This window comes from Stegostoma tigrinum, chromosome 35 (assembly GCF_030684315.1).
Source record: "Stegostoma tigrinum isolate sSteTig4 chromosome 35, sSteTig4.hap1, whole genome shotgun sequence".
NCBI classification, from domain to species: domain Eukaryota; kingdom Metazoa; phylum Chordata; class Chondrichthyes; order Orectolobiformes; family Stegostomatidae; genus Stegostoma; species Stegostoma tigrinum.
Genome location: NC_081388.1, coordinates 1,466,624 through 1,480,142, shown reverse-complemented (window position 1 = coordinate 1,480,142; position 13,519 = coordinate 1,466,624). Strand labels below are relative to the sequence as shown.

General features: G+C 42.3%; 1 protein-coding gene across 2 annotated transcripts in view; it reads left to right on the top strand.

The window, feature by feature from the left end:
- LOC125447490 (zinc finger protein Gfi-1-like) overlaps positions 1-13,519 on the top strand; it is a 34,435-nt gene that overhangs the window by 14,185 nt on the left and 6,731 nt on the right. The window contains exons 2-4 of one of the 2 annotated variants that reach the window (XM_048521915.1): positions 1,060-1,202; positions 8,663-8,917; positions 12,437-12,681. In XM_048521915.1, coding sequence (XP_048377872.1) covers positions 1,094-1,202; positions 8,663-8,917; positions 12,437-12,681 — 609 coding nt within the window. In that variant the 5' untranslated portion in view covers positions 1,060-1,093. The remainder of the gene's footprint in view (positions 1-1,059; positions 1,203-8,662; positions 8,918-12,436; positions 12,682-13,519) is intronic. The other variant, XM_048521916.1, reaches the window with a different exon arrangement.

Here is a 13,519-nt window from a genome sequence, read left to right as displayed (position 1 = left end):
TTAACATGCTCCTATTATTTGTTGATTTATACACTTTCCAACATCATGGCTACTATTTAGGTGTCTATATACTTTTCCTAGCAGTATCTTATTTCCCTTACTCCACAAAATTAGCTGTACATCATTCAAGCCTAGATCATTTCTCACAATTGTTATTTCATCTCTCATTAGCAGTGCTACCTACCACCTTTTATATCCCTCCTGTCTTTCCAAAAAGTCAAATATCCCTGAATGTTAAGTTCTGAATTCTGATCTCATTGTACCTCTGTCTCCGTAATAGCTACAAGTCATATCCATTTACCTCAAGATAATAAAATGTGAGGCTGGATGAACACAGCAGGCCAAGCAGCATCTCAGGAGCACAAAAGCTTTTGTGCTCCTGAGATGCTGCTTGGCCTGCTGTGTTCATCCAGCCTCACATTTTATTATCTTGGAATTCTCCAGCATCTGCAGTTCCCATTATCTCCATTTACCTCAATTTGTGATGTCAATGCATTTACCTTATTCTGATTGCTTCATACATTAAGATACAAAGTTTTGATAATCCTAACTTTTCCTTGAACTGCAGCCCTATTTGCCTCCTTACCCTTGAAAACCTTGTCTACTAATTCTTCATTTACTGTCTCTACTTTTATTGTTGTCCTTATTTCATTTTTCTTTGTCAACCCGCTTAAGTACACCTCCATCCCCCAGCTGTAGTTTAAATCTGCTCCAATCACACAAGAAAGTACTTGTCCTAGGACATCAGTCCCAGTCTTGCCCAGGTGTAAACTCATACTTGTCACACCATACCACCACCCCCCAGAACCAATGCCAATGTCACAGCCAATGATATTATCTTGAAGAATTCCAATAGGTAGGTCCAACATGATTTCACAAAATCATGTTGATTCTTCCTGACTACCTTGAACTGATCAGAATGCCCTCTATAATTTACTATTAGTTTCTAACTTTTTCTCCTTTAAGAGATGTTAAACTAATTCGTTTGTCAGTGTTCAGTGCTCAATGTTAGTTGTTTGCTCACTTACATTTACAGGGTTTTTGGGGTTATATTTACAGAGCATGGTGTAGCACTACAGCTGAAACATACAGGATGCCCCGATCTTTCCTCGTGCGGTGTAAACGGGTCAGTAGTTATCAGGAGCAGCACTACAGCAATGAAGACAACGTTCAGCAAAGACTCGGAACAGCACGCAGTGCAGGTAAGAAGCCTGCATTCAGTGTTGCTCATTCCCTTCACCTGTTAACAGAGGGAAGTGTGAGAGTCAGATGAAGACCACAATTTATGTCTGGTTTCAGTTCAGAAAGAGGATCTTATCCGGTTCTAAACCAAATTATCCATTTGGCTCATGCTACCCCGAAATGTAGAAAAATTGTGGATATTTCCTGCTGTCACCCTGGATATGTCATTTCGGATGCAGGTCATTTACAGTGAGGAATATTCATGGCAAGAGTATCCACAATTAGGATTATCCACAGTAAGGAGTATCCACAGTAAGGAGTATCCACAGTGTGGGTATACACAGTGAGGGTTATCCACAGTAAAGGTTATCCACAGTAAGGGGTATCCACAGTGTGGGTATACACACTGAGGGTTATCCACAGTAAAGGTTATCCACAGTGTGGGTATACACAGTAAGGGTTATCCAAAGTGTGGGTATACACAGTGAAGGTTATCGACAGTGTGGGTATATACAGTGAGGGTTATCCACAGTAAGGGTTATCCACAGTGTGGGTATACACAGTGAGGGTTATCCACAGTAAGGGTTATCCACAGTGTGGGTATACACAGTGAGGGTTATCCACAGTAAGGGTTATCCGCGGTGTGGGTATACACAGTGAGAGTTATCCACAGTAAGGGTTATCCGCGGTGTGGGTATACACAGTGAGAGTTATCCACAGTAAGGGTTATCCGCGGTGTGGGTAACCATGACGAGCTGTATGCCAGGTGTGGAGTATTTGCACTGAGGGGTATCCACAGTAAGAATGTCCTTGGATTCGAGGGACAAAAAAGGACAAGAAGTTTGATCAATGGGGCGAAAATGGTGCGCAAGAGTAAAATTGCAGAAATATAAAGAGTGACTATAAAAGCTTCTATACATATGGGAGGTGAAGATCAGTAAAAACATATTCTTACAGTCAAAAGTTGCTGAAATGACAATGGGGAGCAAAGAAATGGCTAAAAAAAATTAAGCACATTCTTTGGTTCTGTCTTCACAAAAGCAGACAAAAATAACCAACCAAAAATGTTAGGAGTGAAGTGTCTAATGAGAGTGTGGAATTGAAGGAAAGCTGTATTAGTTTTAAAAATGTGCAAGGGATTAATGGATTTGAAGGCTGTCAAACAAGACCTGATAATCTATATCCTAGGGTGCTAAAGGACATGGATCTCAAAATATTGGATGCATCAGTGGTCATCTTCAAAAATTCAATAGGCTCTGGAGCAGTTCCTACAAATTGGAAGGTGGCAAATCTAACCCCCTATTTAAATAAGGAGGAAGAGAAAACAAAAATAAAGAATTATAGACCATTATTGTAATATCAGTGGTGGAGAAACGCTAGTGTCTATTTGAAAAGACATCATAATACAATATTTGGAAAACATTAGTGCGATTGGATATATGCAGCATGGGTTTATGAAAGACAAATCATGCCTAAGAACTCTACTAGACTTTTTCTTGAGGATGTAACTACTGGAATAGATAATAAAGAACCTCTGGCTGTGGTGCATTTGGATTTTCAGAAGACTTTTCATCAGAGGCGAGTGGGCAAAATTAAATTGCATGGGATAAAGTGTAATGTATTGGCATTGATTAATAATTGGTTGACAGACTGGAAACTGAGAGTGGGAATAAACAGGTCTCTTTTTGAGGGGCAAGCAATGGATTTTAAGGTGCTGCAAGAATAAGTGCTTCGGCCCCAGTTATTCACAATATACATGTGGATAAGGAAACCAGTTACAATAGTTCCTTGTTTGTTGACAACATAAAATTAGGAGGGATTGTGAGTTGTGAGGAGGATGCAAGGAGCCTTGAAGGTAAGTTAGACAAAGTTGAGTGTGTGGTGAAGCATATGGCAGCTGCAATACCACATGGCTATATGTGAAGTTACACACTTTAGTGTGAAAAACAGAAAGGAAGAGTATTGTTTAATTGGTGACATACTGGGGAGTATGGATGGTCAATGGGATCTGGGTATCCTTGTACAACAGTCAATGAAAGTAGACTGGCAGGTTCAGCAAGCAGTTATGACGCAAACATTATGTCGGCCATTACTGCAAGAGGAGTTGAGTACAGAAGTAGAACATAGAACATAGAACTCTACAGCACAGGTCTATCTAGCCTCCACCCCTACCTTATACTATCATCCGTCTAATTGCCGCTTAAATGCCCCAATGAGGCCGACCCTACTGCCCTCTCTGGCAATGCATTCCACGCCCCGACCACTCTCTGAGGAAAGAACCTACCCTTGATACCTACCTCCACTCACTTTAAAACTATGTCTCCTCGTAATAGCTACCTCCACCCTAGGAAAAAATCTATGGCCGTCGACTCTATCTATACCTGTGATCATTTTGTACACCTCTATCGAGTCACCTCTCATCCTTCACTGTTCTGAAGAGAAAAGACCTTGCTCTCTCAACCTTTCCTTGTAAGACCTTCCCTCCATTCCAGGCAACATCCTGGTAAATCTCCTCTGCATCTTTTCCAACACTTCCACATCTTTCTTCGAATGAGGCAACCAGAACTGGACACAATACTCCAGATTTGGCCGAACCAGGCTTTTATATAGCTGGAGCATAACTTCACAGCTCTTGAATTAAATCCCATCACTAATGAAAGCTAACACACCATACGCCTTCTTAACAACTCTATCCACCTGGGTGGCAGCTTTCAGGGAACTGTGGACATGAACCCCAAGATGCCTCTGCTCCCTGACACTGCCAAGAATTTTTCCCTTAACCCTGTATTCTGCTTTCAATTTTGTCCTTCCAAAATGAATTACCTCACACTTTTCTTGGTTAAACTCAATCTGCCACTTCTCAGCCCAGCTCTGCATCCTATCAATGTCACTTTGTAACCTAGAACAGCCCCCAGCACTATCCACCACTTGACCCATCTTTGTATCGTCAGCGAATTTACTAATCCACTCTTCCACTCCTTTATCCAAATCATTTACAAAAATGTCCCTTTGTAACCTAGAACAACTCCCAGCACTATCCACAACTTGACCCATCTTTATATCATCCGCGAACTTACTAATCCACCCTTCCACTCCTTCATCCAAATCACACACAAAAATCACAAAGAGGACCCAGAACAGATCCTTGTGGTACACCACTTGTAATTGAGCACCATATTGAATATTTTGCATCCACTACTGTTCTTTGTCTTCTAAGGGTCAGTCAATTCTGAATCCAGTCTGCCACATTTCCCCCATCCCAGGCTTCCTTACTTTCTGCATGAGTCTACCATGGGGGAACCTTAACAAACACCTTACTTAGATCCATGTATACTACATCCACTGCTCAACCTTCATCCACGTGTTTGGTCACCGTTTCAAAGAATTCAATAAGGTTTGTGAGGCATGATCTACCCCTTGCAAATCCATGCTGACTACCACAAATCAAACTGCGCCTTTTCAAATGATCATAAAGCTTATCTCTCAGAGCCCTTTCCAATAATTTGCCCACCACTGATGTAAGACTAATTGGCCTGTAATTTCTAGGGCTATCCCTATTCCCTTTTTCGAACAAGGAAAAGACATTTGCCTCTCTCCAATCTTCCGGAATTATACCCGTAAACAGTGAGGACGAAAAAATCATCGCCAAGGGCCCTGCGATCTATTCCCTTGCTTCCCATAGAATCCTTGGATAAATCCCCATCAGGCCTGGGACTTATCATTCTTCACCTTCTTCAAAATTCCTAGGACATCTTCCTTACTACCACAGCTAGATCTCTCTCAGTTGTGAATACACAAGGAAAGTATTCATTAAGGACTATATCTTTAGGCTCTATGCACAAATTCCCTTCACAATCCTTGATCGGCCCTACCCTTTCTCTGGTCATTCTCTTATTCCTCACATATGTGTAAAAAGCCTTAAAGTTTTCCTTGATCCTATCTGCCCAGGTTTTCTCATGCCCCCTGATAGCTCTCCTAAGCCGTTTCTTCAGCTCCTTTCTGGATAACTTGTATTCCTCTCGAGTCTTTTCCAATCCTTGTTTCCTAAACCTTACATAAGCCTCCTCCTTCCTCTTAACCAGTCGTTTGACTTCTCTCAAGAACCATGGCTCTCTCACTTGACCGCATCTTCCCTGCCTGCTAGGGACAAAAATATTGAGCACACACAGTATGCATTGCTTAAACAATCTCCTCATTTCAGCAGTACTCTTCCCTGACAGCATCTGTTCCCATTTTATGTTACCCTGTTCTTGCCTAACAGAATTGTAATTACCCTTCCCCCAGTTATAAACCTTACCCTGCTATAAGTATCAGAGATAATAGGAACTGCAGCTGCTGGAGAATCCAAGATAAAAAGGTGTAGAGCTGGATGAACACAGCAGGCCAAGCAGCATCTTAGGATCAGGAAAGCTGACGTTTCAGGCCTAGACCCTTCATCAGAAATGGGAGAGGGGAAGGGGATTCTGAAATAAATAGGGAGAGAGGGGGAGGCAGATTGAAGATGGATAGAGGAGAAGATAGGTGGAGAGGAGACAAACAAGTTGAAGAGTTGGGGATGGAACCAGTAAAGGTGAGTGTAGGTGGGGAGGTAGGGGAGGAGATAGGTCAGTCCAGGGAGCAAGGACAGGTCAACGGGGTGGGATGAGGTTAGTAGGTAGGAAATGGGGGTGCAGCTTGAGGTGGGAGGAGGGGACAGGTGAGAAGAGGAACAGGTTAGGGAGTTGGGACAAGCTGGGCTAGTTTTGGGATGCGGTCGGGAGAGGGGAGATTTTGAAGCTTGTGAAACTCCCCCTCCCATTCCTTAGATGACATGTCCATCCTGGGCTTCCTGCAGTGCCACAACGATGCCACCCGAAGGTTGCAGGAACAGCAACTCATATTCCACTTGAGAACCCTGCAGCCCATTGGTATCAGTGTGGATTTCGCAAGCTTCAAAATTTCTAACTGAGCTGGACGAACTAGATGCAGGGAGGATGTTTTCCCTGATTGAGCAGTCTAAACCAGGGGACACAGTGACAATGTATGGAGCAGGCCATTTCGGACTAAAGTGAGGAAAACTTACTTCACTCAAAGATTAGTTAACCTTTGGAATTCTCTACCACAAAAGGCTGTGGAGCCCAAGTCCCTGAATGTATTCAAGAAAGATACATTTTTCAATGTTAAAGGCATCAAAGGGAATGGGGAGAAACCAGGAATATGGCATTGAGAGAGAGGATCATTGATGATCATACTGTATGGTGGAGTAGGTTTGGAGGGCCAAATGGCCTATTCCTGCTCCTAGTTTTCTGCCCAGGGGCTCTTCCACCAATAGTCGCCTGCCTGCTCAGGACAATTCAAACCTCTACCCGTTTCCTAAGACAATCCAACATCCTGCTCAATATGGCTGCATCTTGACACAGAGTCAGAGTCATAGGGTGCTACAGCACAGAGACAGGGCCTTCAGCCCAAACTGGTCCATGTCAACTAAAATGTCCATCCATGCCAACCCCATTTCCCTGAACTTGGCTCATATCCCTCTAAAACTTTCCCATCCATGTATTTGTCCAAATGGCTTTTAAATTTTGTTAATGTACCCACCTCAACCACTTCCCCAGGCATGACAAGGTGTGCAGCTGGACGAACACAGCAGGCTAAGCAGCATCTTAGGAGTAGGAAAGCTGATGTTTCAGGCCTAGAAGATGAAGGGTCTAGGCCCAAAACATCAGCTTTCTTGCTCCTAAGATGGTGCTTGGCCTGCTGTGTTCATCCAGCTGCACACCTTGGTATCTCGGATTCTCCAGCATCTGCAGTTCCTATTATCACTTCCACAAGCAGCTTATTATATATGCATACAATCCTCCATGTAAAAAAGTTGGCCCTCAGGTTCCCATGTATTCTTCCCCCCCCCACTTATCTTAAACTGATGTCTTCTAATCCTCGATTACCCAACACTGAGAAAAAAGACTGAGTGTATTCATCCTATCCATGCCTCTTGTTATCTGATACAATTCTATAAGATTCCCCCCTCAGTCTCCTACACTTTAAAGAAAAAAGTCCTATCTTGTTCAACCTCTCCCTGTAACTCAGACCCTTGAGTCCTGGCAATATCCTTGTAAATCTCTTCTGTATGCTTTCCAGTTTAATAACATTCCTCCTATAGCAAGGTGGCTAAAACTGAATATAATACTCCAAATGTGGCCTCACCAACATCCTGCACAACTGCAACATAGCTTCCCTACTTCTATATTCAATGCCCTGACTGATGAAGGCCATGTGCCAAAAGCCTTCTTCACTGCCCTGTCTACCTGCGACTCCACTTTCAGAGAACTGTGCACCTGAACTCCAAGGTCCCTCTGTTCTATTACACTCCTAAGGCCCTACCATTCACCATGAAACTGCTACCTTGATTTGATTTTCCAAAATGCAACACTTCACACTTACCTATATTAAACTCCATTTGCCATTTCTTGGCCCACTTCCCTAACTGATCAAGATCCTGCTGTAATTTCTGTTAACCTTCCTCACTGTCCACTATACCACCTATTTTAGTGTCATCCACAAACTGTCTAATCATGCCTTGTGCATTCTCATCCAATACATTGATACAGATAACAAACAGCAATGGGCTGTGCACCAATCCCTGAGTCACACCATGAGTCATAGGCGTCCAATTCTGACAAGCATCCTTCCACTATTACTCTCTGCTTCCTACCATCAAGCCAATTGTGTATCCAATCTGCCAGATCTCCATGGATTCCATGCGATCTAACCTTTCAGAGCAGCCTGCCATGTGGAACTTTATCAAAGGCCTTACTGAAATCCATATAGACTATGTCTACCGGCCTGCCCTCATCAATCTTCCAGGTCACTTCATCAAACAACTCTAACAAATTTGTGAGGCATGATCTCCCATGCACAAATCCATGCTGACTACTCCTTGTCAAACCCTGTCCACTTTCAAATGCATGTATATCTTATCATTCAGAATCTTCTAAAGTAACTTATCTACCACAGACGTTAAGCTTACTGGTCTACAGTTCCCAGGTTTTTCTTTGCAGCCCTTCTTGAATAAGGGTACATTTGTTACCCTCCAGTCTTCTGGGACCTCACCCATGGCTAACATTAATGACATGTAGTCTGTAGAAGGAAATATGGTCTCACCCCCACCCTTCATGGTCTGTCCTCAGGAGAAGACGGTCTCTCCCAACACCCACAAGCCAGCACAAGGACTGAGTAGTGAATAACTTTACAGTTGTCCCCCGTACTGATGACTGATTGATACAGTGCTTTTAAGCCTGACCCTGGGAACATTGGGGCACAAATCTGGTCCGAGTGTCTGGTTCCTTTGGTTGCCCAATTTGACTGTGGCACATGGTTCTAGCTCTACTGTCAGCTACTGATGGAACTGTGATTCCTGCAAGTTCGCGGTTACACTATCTACTGTTCTAGTAGTTACGGCCGACACCCCCTTGACACTGCCTCTCTCATTCTTTCTCATCAGAGCAAGCTGACCAAGATAAGCCTGTGTCCCAAGGAACGTCAGATGCTTCAACCAAATTTCTGGAGCCCTCCCAAAGTGTCACTCCCACTGAGAAGGACATCTTGGGGCAAGGGTCAGAGTTCGGGTGTTGGAGAACACCTCAGATAAACACTGGATCAATCAGGGCAAGAGAAATCTTCACAAATGCTCATGGAACAGAGACAGTAAAATGCGAAAGTCAAGTGGAGAACTTCTGGGGATCTGTCTCCTCATCTGGTGTGTCTTTAAAAAGAAATAACTTCAGAACTTTCCATATTTTGTGTCTATGGTTAATTCAACCTCCTTATTCCTGTTCCCCCAAGGAACAGACACCAGCTGGAAGCTCCATGAGACCACAAGACTCTGATAATCTCCAACTCCACATTCTTGCCTTTGCCCCATAGTCCTTGATTCCCTTACTGTTTAAAAACCTATCTATCATAGCCTTGAATATACCTAACAGCCTAGCATTGACAGCCCTATGCAGTAAAAAATTCCACAGATTCACGACCTTTCGGGAGAAGAAATTCCTCCTTATTGCTGTCCTAACTAGGTTACTCCATTGTCGGAGATTGTGCCTTCTAGACTATGCCTTGCCACCAAGGGAAATAACGTTTTTGCATCTATCCTATAAAATCTTAAAGATATAAATAAGGCCACCTCTCATTTTTTGAAACACCAGTGAGTAAAAGTCCAAACTACCAAACCTCTTCTCCTAAGACTGTCCCTCAATGCCAAAATCAACCAAGTTGAACCTTCTTTAGACTGTCTCCAATACAGTATATCTACCTCTTAGTTAAAGAGCCTAAAATTGTTCATAGTATTCCAACTGTGGTCTAACTAGTGCTTTGTACAGTTTTGGCAAGATGTTCTTATTTTTATACTCTATTCCCATTGAAATAAACATTCCATTTGTCCTCCCTGTTACCTATTGAACTTGGATGCTAAATTTTTGTGATCTATTTAAAAGGATACCCAAATCCCTCTGTGCTGAAGCTTTCTGCAGTCTTTCTCCATTTAAATGACATTTGGGTTTTCTATTCTTTCTGTCAAAGTGCATAATCTAACATTTTCCCACATTATATTCTATCTGCCAAACTTTTATCCAATTGTTTAACCTGTCTACATCACTCAGCAGACTCTTTGTCATCACCATTATTTGCGTTCCACTTATTTTTGTGTCAGCCACAAACGTAATGATAGTATATTCACTTTCCTCATTTAAATCATTACTATATATTATAAATAACTGTAGGCCCAGCAAAATCCCTGTGGCATTCCCCTACTTACACGTCGCCATCCTGAAAATGCCCCCAACCCCAACTCTTCTTCCATTAGTTCGCCAATCCTTCTGAGTTTGCAGATGACACCAAAATTGACGGAGTGGCAGACAGTGAGGAGGATTGTCAATGGATACAGAAGGATATGGATAGATTGCATAATTGGATAGAGAAATGGCAAGTGGAGTTCAATCTGGACAAACCCAAGGTGATGCATTTTGGAAGATCAAATTCAGGTGCAAATTATACAATGATTGGCAGAATCCTGAGGACCATTTTTGTAAAGGGGGATCTGGGTATACAGACCCCTGAAAGTGGCAACATGTGGATAAGGCGGTCTAAAAGGCATACAACAGTTAAGACTAAGGTGCTAATCAGTCACTTGTGAGGCAAGTAGAAATAAGAAAGTGGTGATTATCTTTCTATTCTACAGGTTTCCCAACAATTCAGGGGAGATAGAGGAGCAGATATGTCGGCAAATCACAGAAAGAGAGAATGGTATAATAGAAGTAGGGGATTTCAACTTTGCTAACATTAACTGGGACCACCTTAAAATGAAAGGATTAGACAGGGAGGAATTTTAAACGTGCATCCAGGTGAGCTTCTTGTGCCTGTACATAGAAAATTGAACTAGACATGGGGAAGTGCTAGATCTAATTCTAGGGAGTGAAGCCAGTCAAGTGGTTGAAGTTTGAATGGGTGAGCATTTTGAGGATAATGACCATAACTCTGTCAATATCAAAGTCATTGTGGAAAGGGATAAGGATAATGCGGAAGTTAGGCATCTAAATTGGGGGAAGGCTGATTTCAGTATCATTAAGCAGGAACTGGCAAACTTAGACTGGGAGCAGCTACTTGCAGATAAGTCTACATTTGGAAAGTGGGAGCTTTTTAAAAGCAGTCTAATAAGTACTCAGAGCCAGAACTCTAGGAGAGAATGGCAAGGACAGCAAGTCCAGGGACCCCTGGATGTCAAGGGATATTGAGAGTTTAATAACAAAAAAGAAGGAAGCATAGGTCAGGTTCAGCACATTAAAAACAGTTGGGGGGGGGGCGGCGGTGTGGACCTTCAAAAGTAAAGAGAGTGCAGAGGATTGCTTTAAAAGTAAACTAGGAAGGCAAGAGGACTTCAAAATATATTTGGCAGATGCTATCAAGAAAAGCCCAAGACTTTTACTAAATGTACATTAAGAGTAAGATGATCCCCAGGGCACGAGTGGGACCTATTAGAGACCAATGAAGCAAACTGTACATGGAGCCAGGGGACGTGGGTGAGGTTGTAAATTAATATTTCTCATCTGTATCCACAAAGGAGAAAGATATTGTAGCTGGAGACTTCAGCTGGGATGGTGAGTTCTAGAACGTGTTAAGATTAATGAGGAGGAGACATTAGGTTTTAGCAGGATTAAGATGAAAGGGAGGATATTTCTGGGACCCTGGAAAAGATATTTAATACTTCACTGATCATGTGAAGTGCTAGATGACTGGAGGAGACTTGATATTTTTCAAGATCATGTGTGGGCTGGATAGAGTAGAAGGTATAAGCTGTTCCCATTTGTAAAAGAAAAATTAAGGGAAATATTGAAAGTGATGTGCAAAAGAAACAAGTATAAAGTAAGGAAAACCTTTATCACACAGCAAGTAGTTAGAGTATGGTAGAGACAAGTTCAATTGAGGCATTCAAGAGGGCATTGGATGATCATTAGATAGAAATAGTCTGCCAGGGTATGGAGAAAAAGAAGGAGATTAGCACAAGGTAATGATTCTCAATTTGCAGAGATGTGCAGGTACGATGGGCCAAATATCCTCCTGTACTATAGCAATTCTGCGGTTCTGTGAGCAGTATAAGCAGAGTATGACGACTGAGAAAATCCCAATGGTTGCTGCCCTGTTACAACAAGGCTGAATTTATTGTACATTCTTTACAGGATGCGGCTGGGCTAGATTTATTGCTTATCCCTAATTGCCTACAGGGCAGATAAGAGTCAATCACATCACTGTGAGTCTAGAGTCACATTGGACAATAACAGTACAGAAGAGGCCCTTTGGCCCCTTGAGTCTGTGCTGCCAAATCTACAAGAGTCCCATACATAGTCTAGATCAGGTAAAGATGCCAGATTTCCTTTCCTGAAAGACATTGGTGAACCAGATTTTTTTTAACAACTCTAGCTATATGGTTTACCCATGGCTAGCTTTCCATTGTAGATTTTTCCTTTTTTATTGAAATCAAATTTCATCATCTTCATGGGGTGGAATTGTGAACCCATGTCCCTGGATCATTAGCCTGATATTCTAGATTACTTTACTAAGATTATCAATAGAATGCCACCATCCTCCCCTCAATAAAACAGCTTTTAGAAGACTGGTTGGAATTGGAATGAAATGGATCCATATGTGAAGGAGAAAGAGTCTGCAATAGTAAGGAATTGTTAGGTCAAGTTAGCTAAATCACCTTGGTTGTATATTTTGATTTCAGATAACTTGCTTCACTCTTCGGAGTCACCTCGCAGCCTTGGATTACAATTCCAACCGTACTCCTGGAGTGCTTACTCCACAGTTGGACTTAAACATCTGGTTGAGGATTACCTTTCACCGATGTTGGACCCCAGGAGCACACTTCAGAGCCAGAGCACTGCACGGAACATGGAAGATAAGAGTAATGTCATCTACACACAGATGAGCCTGCATAAAACTCCTTATAGCTGCAGCAAATGTGACAAGGTAATGAATCACACCCAGACACACACAATCACAATTACACCCTGTCACGGAGTCTCTGACATACATCCAAACACACACTATCACAATCATACTCAGATACATCCAGTTATATTCACAGTCTTATACTGACAAATGTGGATATGCACACAGTCACAGTCACACCCAGTTACACCCAACCACTCACAGTCACACACAGACTCACGCTATCACACTGAAATACATCCATTAACGAAAACTTCCAAACATCACAGTCACACGTAGCCACAATCCTACTCAGACACAAATACAGTCACAATTATACCCACTCACATTAGACTCACATAGACAGAGACTATTCAAAGTACCCATTATCACTTATTTGAATTCTGTCCTTCCATAGCCATACTATAAACAATCCCTTTGTCTACCTACACCGATTTTTTCTCTATCTCCTTGAACTCCATCTCCACCTGTCCACTCATACTTTACCCCTGCCATCCCCGACCTCAGTCATCATCATAAATATCACCTTTTCCCAGCTACTACCAGTTCTGAAGAAGGGTCATTGGACTTGATTCATTTCCTCTGTTTATCTCTCTCCACAGATGCTGCCAGACCTGTTGCATTTCTCAAAGCTGCAGCGAAGTGACCTTTTGCTAACTAATTTCATTAATTTTAGCTAATGCATTTCATTGTACTTCCCTTGATTTACAGTCACACAGTCATAGAGTTATACAGCACAGCAACAAACCCTTTGGTCCAACTCATCCAGGCCTACCAAGTTTCCTAAATTAAACTAGTCCCACCTGCCTGCATTTGGCCCATATTCCTCTAAGCATTTTCTATTCATGTACCTATC